Genomic DNA, 15066 nt, shown 5'->3' on the forward strand with positions numbered 1-15066 from the left:
TTCGCTTTAACTCCAAGCCTAATGGATCAACACAGTGTGTGAGTAATTTCCTTCACGGAATAATTGCAGTGCTACTCACTGTTACTCCAAACCCACACAGAATAGATCGACTAATTATATTATAATATTCATTGTTGACAGTGAATGTCAATATTAATTATCAATGTCAATTGATTTACCTTGCCCACACTCTTCATTTTAGTCGTTATATCAATATGTAAAAACAAAACTGAAAAACATATATTTAACATTATCCTAGTCAAAATCATGATATATATATATATATATCAAACCACAAGTGTGGTTAAAACAAAAATTTTAATTACACTAGAAAAAATAAAATGCATAATAATCGCATCAAATCATTTTAATATTATGTATTTTGGTTTGCAATATTGTCCTTTGAACTTTTAAGGCCTCGTTCATTTCACCGATTCAAGTTTTCAGTTTTAGGTTTCTACAGTAAACAGCTATAAAAAAATGTCACATCTAACTTTTTCTGCTACAGTGAAAAGTTCTCAAAAAATGTCACATTTCAACTCGAATTGAAAACTCGAATCCGCTAAGTGAACGAGGCCTTACCCACAAATTCAGAACAAACAAATAACTTTGCGTACATATATAAAATAATTTAATTTTAATTTGTATTCATAAATAAATACTCATCATATGACAATAAACAAACAACCATAAAAAAATTACCAATTTTCTTTATATAGGTAGGTGCATGGTTTTTTTTTTTTTTTTTCAATTATATATGTCTACATTTAGATTTTTTTAATCCATTTTAGAGAGAAAATCATACAAGATAGTGGCTGACATAGCAACCAAAAATTTACACACACACACACGTACACATATATGATTTGAAAAGAAAATAAATGAAAATTTTCAAAACTATATAACGGAAAATTTCAAAAACAAAATTAATGTAATGGGTTACCAGCACTTTTTAAAAAAGGGTTATTAGTACTATTAGCCTTTGAATTATGAGTGTTGTATCATTTTAGTTCTTAAACTTTTAATTTTGATAAAATAGTCCTTTATTATTTTTTTTTGGCACTATTTTAGTATCTGACAATAAAATTAACAAATAATTTTTAAAATTTCATAGAGAGACTCACATTCTGAACTCATAAAAATTGATTTTTTTTTATTTTTTTACAAACTAGTTACATTAATGATTAAACACAAAAATATTTTACTTCATTGTTGTTAAAAACTAGAACACTTTGTAGTTAAAATAACTAATTTTGAAAAATTTTAAGTTATTAAAAAAATTGGACGTGATAATATTTGAGAAATTTTAGAATCATTTGCCAAATTTATGTCAAGGAGTAAAACCGCTAAAAAATCAAATTTAAAAATTAATTTATCAAAAGTGAAGGTTCAAGGATTGAAGTGACATAATACTCATAATTAATAGAATTTATGACGTCCCATAATTGAACTAAAAGTAAGGAAATTATACCATATTGTGGGGTTTAGATATATAAATTAGGATTAATCTCACTACTGGTGCCTCTTGACTTTTAAAATCATTCTCACTTTACTTATTAAACTTTGAAAAATCTCACTTTAATCCTTAAATTTTAAATTTGTTTCATTTAAACCCTTTTGTAATAAATTTTGTTAAAATCATAGCGAAAAAGAGGTGGTTAAGTATTACTTTGGGCAGAGCCACTTGATGCCCAGCTGCCCCCTACGCGCAAGTGGCCCTTTTAAACTTTGCACCCCAAAATTCTTTTTCTTGCATTTCTCTCTTCAAGCCCCCTGAAGTTTTATAATTACAGTTTTTATAGCTATTTTTAAAAATTTTCAATCATTTCCCAAATTTTTTTAAAGAACCCAAATTTTAATTTTATGTCTATTAATATTTATAAAACTTTTAAATATTTAGATAATACCATAAATTTCTACCTTTTAATACACTAATAATTCAAACTTAAAAATCCCAATTGACACAAAAAATAACTATACTACTATATAAATTGATAATTTTGTAGACTTTAAACTTTAGAAAGTGAATTAGCACTATTAGAGGTTTGAATTATTTGACCAAATATATATATATATATATATATATAGTTAGCCGGTTATTTTTCTTTAAAATTATGGTTTTGATCCACGCCCCCTTGAAAAAAGTTTTTGACTCTGCCATTGAGTGTGACAATGTGGCTTTTATCTCTTTGTTTTTAACAAAAATTTAAAGAAAAAAACCACATGATTGTAGTACTTTTTTGTATATGCTTTCAATAGAAATTATAACAGAAGAATTAAGTGGGAATAATTCAAAATTTATGAAGTAAAATGAGAGTTTTTAAATTTTAAAAAGTAAATGGGAAATGAGTTTAAAACTTAGGGAGAACCGGTTGTAATAATCTTATAAATTTTGTTGTTAAGCTGTTATTAACTTATTTTTGCCACACCCGTATTCCGTAATGAACATATATAGGAGGCCTAGCTAGAGAGTAGTGAGAGAGATGGGATCCAAGGGAATGAAAATTCAAGATTAGGTTAGAGTTGTTAATCACGTGACAACGCTTAACAAACTGTACTCAGATTGGATACTATCAAATACCACTTTACAACCTCTCCCAAACCGCTTTTCCAATATGTGTGTGTGTCTATATTGGATAATTTTTTTAGTTTTATTTAAATAAAAAAAAAAGAAAAAAGAAAAGAAAAGGAGAAAACGGGTTATATTATAGATTTGTAGGAGAACTCGTAGTGGGCCCACCAACAACGCGGGGGTGAGTTGGCCACGTGATTAGGGAGGGTGACGCTGTGGGTGGGCAGACATTTTTAATCACGTGATGTGATGCAGATTCTGCGGATAAACTGACACGTAAAGTCTTTGGCGAATAAACTAACTCCTTTTTTATTAAAAAAATTATTAAATTCTAAATAAATTAATTAAATTGATTAAGAAAGTCTGTGTGCTTATTAATTGTTATCTGTAATCTAAAGACGCGGATAACGAGATTAATTAACTGATCCCTAAACTGATTCCTTAACAGGGGAATGTCCTTGTTACTTGCGAAAAAAAAAAAAAAAAGAACACAGCACTCTTCTTCACTGTTCCCAACAAAAACAAATATTTTTCTTTAAAAAAAAAAAACAGCGTTTTTAACGGCTGAAGTACTTTTCTAGGTTGTACTGTGAAATGTCGCGCTATTACCGCGCTTGCTTTTGCTTCTTCCCATGATCTTTTTCCGTCGCCCCATGTAAGATTAACCTATAAATCTACAAAAAAATCTACAAGGATGTTTGGTTCATAAATTAAAATTATGTGATTAAAATTATTTTTAATTTATGTGTATTTTTTATGAGAGAAAACACTATAACGAACTATGAACCATGATTCAAATCATGATTTGAATCTCTCAACTAAACATCCCCTACAATTCTCTCTCTACTTTTCCCTCTCTTTATTTTCTTTTTATTCCCTAATTTTGAACATATTATCTTTTTTTTTTCCTTACAAAATTATCAATTGCTAGAGCTTTGTTAGATATGAATTTTATGAAATAATTACATAAAAAGAGCACCTTTAAACTCACTGCTGTATATGTCTAAGAATATAATGATATACTGTTAATTTGATCATAGATAATTGTCAAGTTATTTATTTTATGATTGTTGAGATAATATTATTTTAAATATATCATTTTTTACATGACTGTTATGGATTTATATAAGTGATTAGAGGGATAGTTATTAATAAAAAAAAAACGTCATTACAGATTATTTTACAAACTTATGTGCAAATTTAATATATATAGAAGAAGACTATGATTCTTTGTAAAAGATTATCCTTACATTATAACATATAAACATAAAAATATATCATGAAATTTATTTTATATAGATATAATATTTCTGTTGAAAAAAAAATATATAATTATTTATCTTAAATAGTTATATGTTTCTAACGTACATCATGTTACATAAGATAAATCTATCTATTCAAGATGTTAGGGCATGACGCTTAGAAGCGCACAAACTAATATATATTAATAATTATACAATAGAAAGCATTATCATGATCAATAAGATTTTATATAATTTTAAACGTTACTAGGAAATTAAAGAAAGAAAAATAAAAAATTATACTTAAAAAATTAAGAGAGAAAACTTTGTGTTTAATTAATTAGTAAGAAAGGTCTGCGAGCTGATCATGATACATGAACCTGTACTCGAATCTTGATTACTTTGATTAATATATTGTACACACACACACACACACACATATATATTAATCTAAGTAGGGTAATATATATTGGACAAAATACACTCCTATATCGAAGAAAAATAAACTGAAACAAAAATAATTAAAAAATAAAGAAGACAAAATATTCACTTGGTTCGGCAAAATTATCTATGTCCACAAAAGAGGGAGGAAAAATTTACTAATAGTTTTAGAATTGCACACTCAATAAACTTTTTCACTTTCTCTCGCTACCCAAAATCCCATACACCATTTGCCTATCTCTCTCTCACTTCTCTCTCTAAAAGAGACACTCTTTCTCTACATTTTTCTCCGAATACGAAAAACCTCACACAAAACACTTATTTATAGACTCCTAATGAGTCATAAAATAACTCTTGTCCAAAAATAGAAAAATAACTTACTTAAAAAAATACAAAATAGCACCATTTTCAAACAAACCCAAATAGGTAAAAATCAAGATTTGCAAAACAAACAAACAACACAAAAAATTAAGAAAGTTGATTGAGAGAGAAACAAATTAAAGAAACTAGAAGAGTCAGAAAGAAAGAGAGAGACGTGTGAGAAGAGGAAGAGTCCGGAAAAAATATCAAATTTATATTTAATAATAAAAAAAAAAACCTTATTTTCTATGAAAGATCGTCACTTTTGGTGCTCATTATTTTCGCAAGAGTTAATATTGGCATTTAAAGTATCGCACCATGCTTTTTTATTTTATTTTTTGTTTTTTACTATGCCGAGCTTTAGCGGCGAATTTCGCTCTTATACTTTAGTGGCTAATGCACTCAATTCTTGTATCTTGATTATTTACTGACTCTAACGAACATAGACGTAGCCTCTCTACTATCATTCCTATTAAGACTAAAAAGACCACTTTAGCATAAATTTATAACATCTAATTATATATAATACTGGTTGCCTTTTCAATGTCAATTTATTGAACATTCCATCATGTGCACAATTGTTTATTATATAGCTAACTTGTTAGAAGAATTACATTTTGAAGAATTAAAAAAAAAAAACCCCCTAAACATGTCAGTTAATCCACGTTTGTTAGAAAGTTCAACTTCAAGGGGAAAATGACCATAAAAAGATTTTTAATGCACGCAACATTGGTTTTACGAATAATAATAGGAATCTCAAATAATTTTTTTTTGAACAATGAGTGTGAAAAGTGAATTTTCATTTTACAATTGATCGATTAATTTATAAAAAGTTGTGTTTAATTTTCTAATTGAAAGTCAACATCTTAGTTGTCGCATTATTTTCTACACGATACTTAGTATAAATAACTGATAACTTGATATTCTTAGTTTCTTATCATTACTCTTTTTTTTTTTTTTTTTTTTTTTTTTTTGAGATAATACCATTGTTCATGTTTTGATTTGCTTTCAGAAAGTAGTTTTCTGTTTTCTAATTCATTTACCTTTTAATCTCTTTCTTATGTAATAATAACCTAAGAAGAAAGCAAGGCGTATCATTAAAAACTTTATTATCTCTTTTATACAAGTTTCACCTATTTTGTTGCAATAGGGAATTCCTCAACTTGGAATTAAAACAATTAACCAATAATCCCACGACAACAATTCTCACCTTTTCATAATATTCTATGAACTTGGTAACATGAAATTGGTTTGAGACTTTAGACTCATAACCACTACACATCATTATGGGGGGTTCCCATTCACGTGCAGTGGAAAAAGTACACAAAATCAAACTGGAAATCCGGTTCGTGAGCTGATTTCGACATTTTCTCTCTTTCTTTCCTTTCTTTGCTTTGAGACGTAGGATTAATTCCAAGGCTCTGTTTGGATGATTCAATTATTGGGACCCAATGACCAGAGTGAGTGCTTCCATTGGTGGGGCAATCCAATGCAGCCTAATAAATAAATAAATAAATAAATAAATATATATATATATATATATAATAGAAGTGTCAAAACCTTACACTTTACCTATCACGATTACCCATCAAATTAGTCAGGTTAAGGAGTATCGAATTATGAGGGAGATTTTAAAAGAAAAAAAGAAAATATTCTTCCCGCTACATCAATCCATTAATAAGAATAAGATGTGTGTGTATATATACATTTTAAAAATGTCGTTTTGTATTTATGCACGTGAGGTGGGGGGTCAACTCAGGTTGGGCCGACGCAACCCCTTAGAGAGGGAGGGGGCCCTCAGTGACGACAAGCACTGAATATGACTGCATTCACTTTTCACGTTACGTCCTTCTTGACCCTCTCCTCTGTCTATTCTTTCTTTCTTTCTTTAGCCTTTATTATTTCCTTTCAATTAACTAACTTGACAATTCTCGTCTACTGTGGCCACTAACTAGCCGTGTCACGTGTTTTCGGAAGATTTTAGGCCGTTTGAACCACTCAACTCTAAACGGAAAAAAAAAAAAATAAAAGAGCGTAATTAAGAGATATTTTGTTGTATTTTATTTTATTATATCTTTTGAATTCATGAAGTGTCTATGTACTATTTTGTTTTATAATGGAAGTGTCATTTTTTTTTTCTCGTCATGTTCAAGTGATGTAATTTTTGCTATCTTAACCATAAAGCAAAGCATATTATAGAAAAACTATAATTGCTTTCATCAACTATAAATTTCACAAAAAAAGAAAAAAACTATAGAGGTGCGAAATTCATCCTAACTCAAAATATATGTCAAAAAACATAATAATAATAATAATAATAATAATAATAATAAACAAAATTGAAAAAAAATAAACATACCATAAATTTTTCTATCTAGAATATTGGTTTTGAGGGGAAGGTATTTGTACATGATTATTGTTTATTGTCTTAATTTTGATAAGATACTGATTATTTCGTTTTTAGAAAACTGGGGAGAATATTTTCCTAAGTAGAAAATTAATACAAAAGAAACTGATCATTAATTAGGAAGAGGCTTGAGGATAAGTATAGAAAGGCAATAAACCTCTGATCCGAGGCTCTGACAATTGTATATGATAAAGTATGAAATAAACCTTCAACAACAAAAAAAAAGAAAAAACAATGTTTTGGAGATAAGACAGCACCGGAATACACTACTGCAATTTGGGGTTTCATTTTTGTCCAATACAACTGATAATTTGTGTATATATATTTTTATTATTTGTTACAAAGTAAAACAACCAAAATTCTCTCTTGGAACTTCTTTTGGAGTACTCTATAATGGACTCCCCATAAGAGGTCGCTTTTCCAAAACAACTGATAACGATATGATATTTATATATTATTATTGTATATCACCACAATTTTGGCAATTGTTTAAGTACCATAAAGTATTACTCAAAAAAATGAAAGTAGCCTAAAGTAAAAAAGGACGATTTTCGAAGGGCCCCTTTTAAGAACTAGATAGATTTTTTATAATTTTTTTTTAAACTTATAACTAGCAGAGATGTTTGTGAATCTACAATTCCGGTTTGAAGTTCGATTTCTCTGTTACAGAATAGTTCATGACTTGTCATGATTTTGTGCAAATTTATTATTTATAGGGTGTGTCAAAATTTTTATCTCTTATTATTGATTAATAATATTTTTAATCAAATAAGTATTAGTCAAGAATAACGGGTAAAAATCATAATTAAAAATAAACTCTGTAATTTTCACGTATTTTTATAACATTTTAAATAAATAGACATCATTATTGCCTTTCATTTTGTCTTTGTTAGTTGGATAATAACCGTAAGTCTTTTAATAGAATGAGATAAATAATATATATTTTTTATATTTCTAGTTTTTTCCCTTATTCTCTATAATTAACTAATTAACTATTATTTACGATAAGCCCTCTTTTACTGTAGAATTCTTGTGACAATATAGAGTTTTATTTTTTATTTTTTAAAATTGTTTTTCCCCAGTATAAAGAGCGTACTACGTCTTTTTATCGACCTGGTGAGCTGTAGGGTTTAATCACATGACACGAAAAAGGTAAGAAAAGAGAAAGGAAAAGAAAAACTGAAGGGGAAAAAAAAGAAACTTCTTGTTAGTATCTACTTGATCATCTATAATGTGTGTCACATGCAATCCTACTTTAAAATTTTGACGTGCATATTTCTTGTATATTATTGGGCTATTCTTAAAAAAAGCGAAAGGTTGGGTTTCCACCTTTTGGCTAATGCATGTTCCCTAAAACCGTGTCACACACACATATATATATATATATATATAGATATATATAAATCCAAAATATTTTGAAGTTGAGTTGCTAAATTAAAGAAATTCAAGGAAGCTAGACACTAATAAGGGTTTCTATAAATGATTAATTTTGGTAATTGGAGTGTATTAAAAAGAAAAAAGGCAAAGAAGTGGCCATGTCATATGAGGAAATTAGCCCTAATTAAAGATAATGACATGATTCAACTTGTGAGTGGAGATACATGTTCTAACAATTTTTAATATTGTTGAAAGAAATATTATACAAAAAGATAGTGATTTTAGCCAAGCTGTTAAAATTTTTGTCCCAAAAGAGAAAAAGGAGAAAAAAAAAAAGACGAAGATGAAGAGAAGAAGCCAAGCTGTTCAATTGCACATATTAATTTATGCACCGTAATGTGAATGCTTGCCATGATTGTCGGAGGGAGCTAGCTAGCTAGCTAGCTCAAAGAATCATATTTCTTTATGCTGATTAATTAAGATTAAGATTCTAAATTAGAAGAGAATAAAGAACACTTTAAAGTTAATGTTTGAGAAACATACGAGTGGAGTTGATAATTAAAAAGGTGGCATGTATTAGAAGGCACCAAAAAAAAAAAAAAACAGAAAAAACAAAAAAACAAAGAGGGAAACTTGAAGTCTTGAATGTTAATATAATATAAAGGATTCTTAAATTAATTAATTATATGGATTGATTTGGATGATGTATGGCAATTCACCTTTTTCTTTTATAAATTTGTCAATAATTGCAGTTCATGTTTTGCATTTTTAACCCTTTTTGCAAGTGTATAGAAGTGTTTCAAGTTTTAGTTCTACATTTGTGCAGAAATGTAATTTAAAGGAATAAGTTCAAGGGACTAAGCAGTTCTGTTACTAACCCTTCTTCTTTGTAAGATTTAAATGTTAAAAAATTCATTTCTAATAGATAATGCTATAAAGAAGATTGATACATTTGTTCGAATATATAAATCCTTTGATTGGATGGTTGGTTAAAATGAATTTTTTTTTTATAGATTGATACATTTGTTCGAATGAATCCTTTGATTGGATGGGTTGGCTAAAATGAAATTTTAAAAATATTAAGACATATATATATATTTATTTTATCGACGGATTTTTATGTATATTCATGAATCTTTTCAATACTACATTGGATCCTAAATAAAAGAATATGTATCGAGTTTTGGTTTTCTATATCATACATTTTATAAACTTCCCTTGAATAAGCTCTATAATCACTTCAGAAAATCATGTTGGCCAAGAAACAATATACCAAGTTTTAGATTACAACATGGCTTCATGATTTTCAACAATAAATTTCTAAAGAAAATATGTTGACAATGTGGCATCAATTATTACCATATAAAGTGATTAATCGGTAAGTGGATGTTTGTTGGCAGACAATGATTATATATAATAATCATTATGATTACAAAAATGGAGCACTTTTGTTTGAGATCATTCATGTGGAATAGCTTAGCAACATAAGTTAGAGCTAGGGCTGACAATCCGGATAACGACACGACTCGAAACTCGCACAAAATTAGTGTGTTTGAGTTTACTATAAATGAGTTTAGATCATAATCGAGTTGACACGATTAACACGTTTAAATTAATGTATTCAAGCACTGTTTCAGTGAGGTGCTTAAATACAGATTGAGAAAGTTGTCTTCTTTGAGTTTGTATTTTTGAGAGAAATGGTGTATTCAGTATTTGAAGAGTGAGGTTGAGACTTGTTTGTATTCTACATTTGCTTACTATAGTAGTGGAAATTTCTTATCTCCCTCCCGTGGACGTAGACGATTTTCCGAACCACGTTAAATTTTTAGTGTCGTTTTCTTTCTCTCATTATGATCTCTCATTGCCGCTCGGCATGGTTTATTTCCACGTAGAGATTGTAGCTAGTTGGAATTGGTCCAAGACTCTTCAGCAACACCGACGACAACTACGGTTCCATCGGTAGCTTCAACCGCACCATCGATTTGAGGACTTCGACATCAGTGACTCGAACAGTGTTGATAAATGCTAAAATTGACATGGAAAAATTTGATGGATCCAACAACTTCAGTATGTGGCAATGCGAGGTAATGGATGTTCTTTATCAACAAGAGCTTGATTTTGATCTTGAAGAAAGTAAGCCGTCGTACGTGGATGCCGTGAAATGGGATCATATTAATTGAAATGCTTGCGTAGCAATCCGTTCGTGTCTCACCAGGGAGTTGAAGTTTCTGTATATGAAGGAGACCTCTGTAAGTAAACTTTGGAAGGAGCTGGAGAAGAACTTCTTAACGAAAAGCTGACCGAATCAATTGTACCTGAAAAAGTTATTTCGCTTCCAGTATCAACCAGGTGCAACTATGTATAACGATATTTCAGATTTTAACATGTTGATAGCTGAGTTGTTAAATATTGAAGAATCTATCAAAGATGAGGATAAAGTCATTCGTGACTTCTCTTCTAAGTGAATATGATCACATTGTCACCACGATACTTCATGGAAAGGATAAGATTACCTTTGATGAAGTATGTGCTGCTTTATACAATAATGAGATCTGGAAGAAGGACCAGAAGGAACATAAAAGTACTTCAGCAGGTAAAGCCTACACTGTTAGAGGTCGTGCGCAAAGTCGTAAACCCAGGAAGAGGAGCAGATCTCATTAGAAGGGTAGACCTGCTATAGACGAGTGTGCCTTTTGTAATGAAAAAGGACACTAGAAGAAAGATCGTCCAAATCTGAAGAAGAAAGATAAGGGAAAAGTCGTTTTAGATGCAGCCTAAGATGCCTGTATAGCCAAGTATGAAGATGATGAGTCAGAATTTGTGTTGATTAGCACGTTGTCAAAATCTCAGTATGACGAGTGGATTATGGATTCGGGTTGTACTTATCACATGTGTTCCAACAAGGAGTGGTTCTTCAATTTTGAGGAGCTAAATGAAGGTGTTGTTAACATAGGCACTAATGACGCCTTGCAATCAACTGGGATAGGTTCAATCCACTTGAAGTGCCATGATGGATCAACGAAGGTTCTGACTGATGTTCGGTATGTACCACACTTGAAGAAGAATCACATCTTTTTGGGAGTCTTGGGATCTAAAGGCTTCACTGTGACTATGCGAGATGGAATTCTTAAAGTTGTTTCTAGCACACTGGTGGTAATGAAAGGCATTAGGAAGAATAACTTGCACTATTTCTAAGGTAGTACAGTTATCGAAATGACGACTACTATTACTAAGGAAGACAAAGATTATGAGATCACCAGACTATGACATATATGTCTACGACATCCTGGTGAGAAAGCTTCGTAGAATTTGGTGAAGCATGGCTTGCTCAAAGGAGCCAAGACAGGCAAGTTGGAATTCTACGAGCGGTGTGTTCTTGCAAAGCAATTAAAAGTGAAGTTTGGTATGAGATCCACAATTCAAAAGGTATTTTAGATTATGTTCATTCTGACGTATGGGGACCCATAAAGACGACTTCCTTGTGAGATGTGCACTATTTTATCACTTTTATCGATGACTTTTCAAGAAGAGTTTGGGTGTACATGATGATGACTAAGGATGAAATGTTAGATCGTTTCTTTAAGTGGAAAAATATGGTTGAAAATTGAACTGGCAGAAAGATCAAATGACTTCGAACTGACAATGGTACAGAGTATACCGGCGATCCTCTTGCGAAAGCCTGCCAAGATGACGGTATCATTTGACACTTCATAGTAAGAAGAAATCCGCAACAGAATGGGGTGGCCGAATGCATGAAACGAACTTTGCTCGAGAAAGTTCCTTGTATGTTGTCTAATACTGGATTAGGAAATGCATTTTCGGTTGAGGCTGTGATGTATGTGAGTCATCTCATCAACCGGTTGCCATATGCTGCAATAGGAGGCAAGAGACCCATGGAAACCTCGTATGGAAAACCTACTCATGATTATGATTATTTACATGTATTTGGTTCCACTACCTATTATCATGTAAAAGAATCAAAGTTCATGGATTAGAACCATGTAATTAGAATCATTTTTAATTTACGTGTATTTTTTATGAGAGAAAATACTGTAGTGAATCACGAATCATGATTCGAATCAGGAAACGAATCTATCTACCAAACATCACTGAGCTTTCAGTGGTGTTCAATACGGTGATCTGATTGTAAAATTTTCTCTCATTATATATTACGAGTTTTACTTTATTTTATTTTTTTAGTTTGCGTAGAGAGTGAAGTTGCTTTTTAGATTTTAGGTGAAAATAGAGTGAAAAATAGTATCAAGTTTGTGGGAGTACATGTGGGGGAGAATCTGGAGGGGCACATGGGGGTGAGAGAGCCACGCCACAGAGAAAAAGGCCCCGCGTTTCCCGGCACAGCCAAAAACACCCCCCAAAACCCAATTACAGGCGCTTCCACGTGACTTTTCCTCCTTTACCACCAACATATATCCTCTCTCTCTCCTAAGCCAAAACTCAAAATCTTTGTTATAAGCAGCAATAATGTACTGTTTTTATTGGCTTAGTTAATCGGGATCTGTGCCACTAATCATCACCACTTAATATTAATCCTTTATCAAATTTTTGGGATACCAGGTCAACTAATTACTGCCCCTAAGTCAAGTCTCACATCACCCTCACGTGACTAAGTTTCTTATCATCCGTACAATAATCAAATTTTTATCTCCCTAGATTATTATTTAGGGAATTTTTTAACGTCCTAGTTTCTGCCATAGAGTAAAAGGTTATCTTATGATTGTTGTGATGTTTCATAATATTAAATTTGATATAAGTTACGATGAAATAAAAAATGAAAAAAATATATAATTGATATAGATGTAACGGTAAAAAAAAAAAAAAAAAAAGAAACAAACAAACCCACACACACACAATTGGTAATGTAATTTTTCATCTCATTGTAAAATCTCAAATTTTTTATAAAAATATGATTACCATCCCTAGGAGCATTAATGCTAAAAAAACTGATAATATAGTCGCGTAAAAACATTTTCCAATAACTTTCAATATTTGAATTTATACGACATCTCTCACATTTTTTTCTTTTAAACTTAAAAACGGTGGGATTTAAACTCTTTATCTTATGGTGAAATCATGTGCAGAATTAGCGCTAAATTATATTTGTAACCACTTATCATCACCAAATTTAGTGCCTAATGTAAGAAAGATTTTTTTTTTTTTTTTTTTTTTTTTTTTTTTTTTTTCGATCCTAGTAGTTGAAAGAAGTAATGATTCGAGACTTATACGCTATAATTTACCGAGCCTTACTACTAATGACATGTTTATCCATTTATTTACTCTTTTTGGTGCAATTTTATTTTTTCTTATGCAAGTATTTTAATGAAAGTTGGTAGGTCGTCTATCAATTTGTTTTCACCTTTTGGGGTAAAAAAAAAAAAAATGTATGCACAATATTATTATTGTATGCACAATATTATTATTGTATGCGTAGGAGTGACAGTTTGGCTTTGGGTTTCGGTCCCAATGCACGTGCTGCAACCGTACACACAGCCCGCTGAGCTAGTTTTAAGGCAGTGGCACTAGTACTATTACTAAACTCTTCTTTTCTGTTTTGCACAGTGAAACTCACTGTTTCGGCCAAAGCTTACCTCATGGTTCAACAGTTTAGACATTTTTTTTTTGTCGTTTCCATAAAGGGATGTAAATTTATTTGCATAGCTTGTAAATTATTGATTTGGACCGTCCAAACTTTATAACAACACAGGCGCTAATTATTTACACTACTCGTAGAGTGATCCATTTTTCTGTTTGGTAACATCTTGTTTTGTTTGAATATAATAAATGCTGAAGTGAACTTCAAGAAAAAAAAAAATTACTATTTAGTAGTTTTCTATGGTAAGAGTACCTGTTCATTGTATTTTATAAATATTAAGTCTGATGGAAATCATATCAAAATAAAAAAAAATGTAAAACTAATAAAATTATATTATGCAGATTTGATGGTTTAAAGCAAAAACTTTTCAGTACAGTATTTTTTTCATCACTTTCATATAAGTACGTGGAGGTGGAGCTTCATGCAGTAAGATATTCTCATTAATGGATAATGGTGTATGTTTTTTTAACAACAAATTTGGTAAAAATAACATCAAATAATAAAATACATAAAATATGCAAACTTAATTACACCAATAAAAATTTAATTGATTAAATAATACTTTATATGTGGATTATTTTTTATACCACATGAACGAATTCTTAAAAACAAGAATGTAATCTTTAAAATAACTATAATAGAATGCAAAACAAAAATATTTGAGATTAAATGTTCTCTTGCACATCTAACAACTTTTCTCTCTCCCTCTCTTTTTTTTCTTTTTTTTTTTAGGGAACTTTTCTCTCTTTTTTGCTAAGTAGAGTTCGTAACGTTTTATATTCCACATAACACATAACCTTGTAATTTCTGAAATTTATTTGGTAGCAATGGTGACCATATTTTTTATAATTACTTAAATATTAAATACCATACATTTTGAAATGTTAGATTAGCAACAATTTTCCAAACGAAAAAAAATTAGTAAAATGTGGAGAATTCGAACTGACCTTTTTCTATGCCTTGTCACAATATTTCCCCATATTTATTCTCACGCTGTTAATGCCTAATTTGTGTTTTATTTGCAAAAAAAAAAAAAAAAAAAAAAAAAAATTTGTAA

The 15066-nt window shown here is 30.2% G+C and overlaps 1 protein-coding gene across 1 annotated transcript; it reads left to right on the forward strand.

Annotated features, from left to right (window-relative positions):
* Positions 1–10825: 10825 nt before the first annotated feature.
* On the forward strand, positions 10826–11593 carry LOC112092567. The gene is made up of 2 exons (XM_024169059.1): positions 10826–10991; positions 11190–11593. Exons 1-2 carry the CDS (start codon positions 10826–10828, stop codon positions 11591–11593), a joined length of 570 nt encoding a protein of 189 aa, XP_024024827.1.
* Positions 11594–15066: the final 3473 nt, after the last annotated feature.

This window comes from Morus notabilis, unplaced genomic scaffold (assembly GCF_000414095.1).
Source record: "Morus notabilis unplaced genomic scaffold, ASM41409v2 Scaffold261, whole genome shotgun sequence".
In the NCBI taxonomy this organism is placed as follows: Eukaryota; Viridiplantae; Streptophyta; class Magnoliopsida; order Rosales; family Moraceae; genus Morus; species Morus notabilis.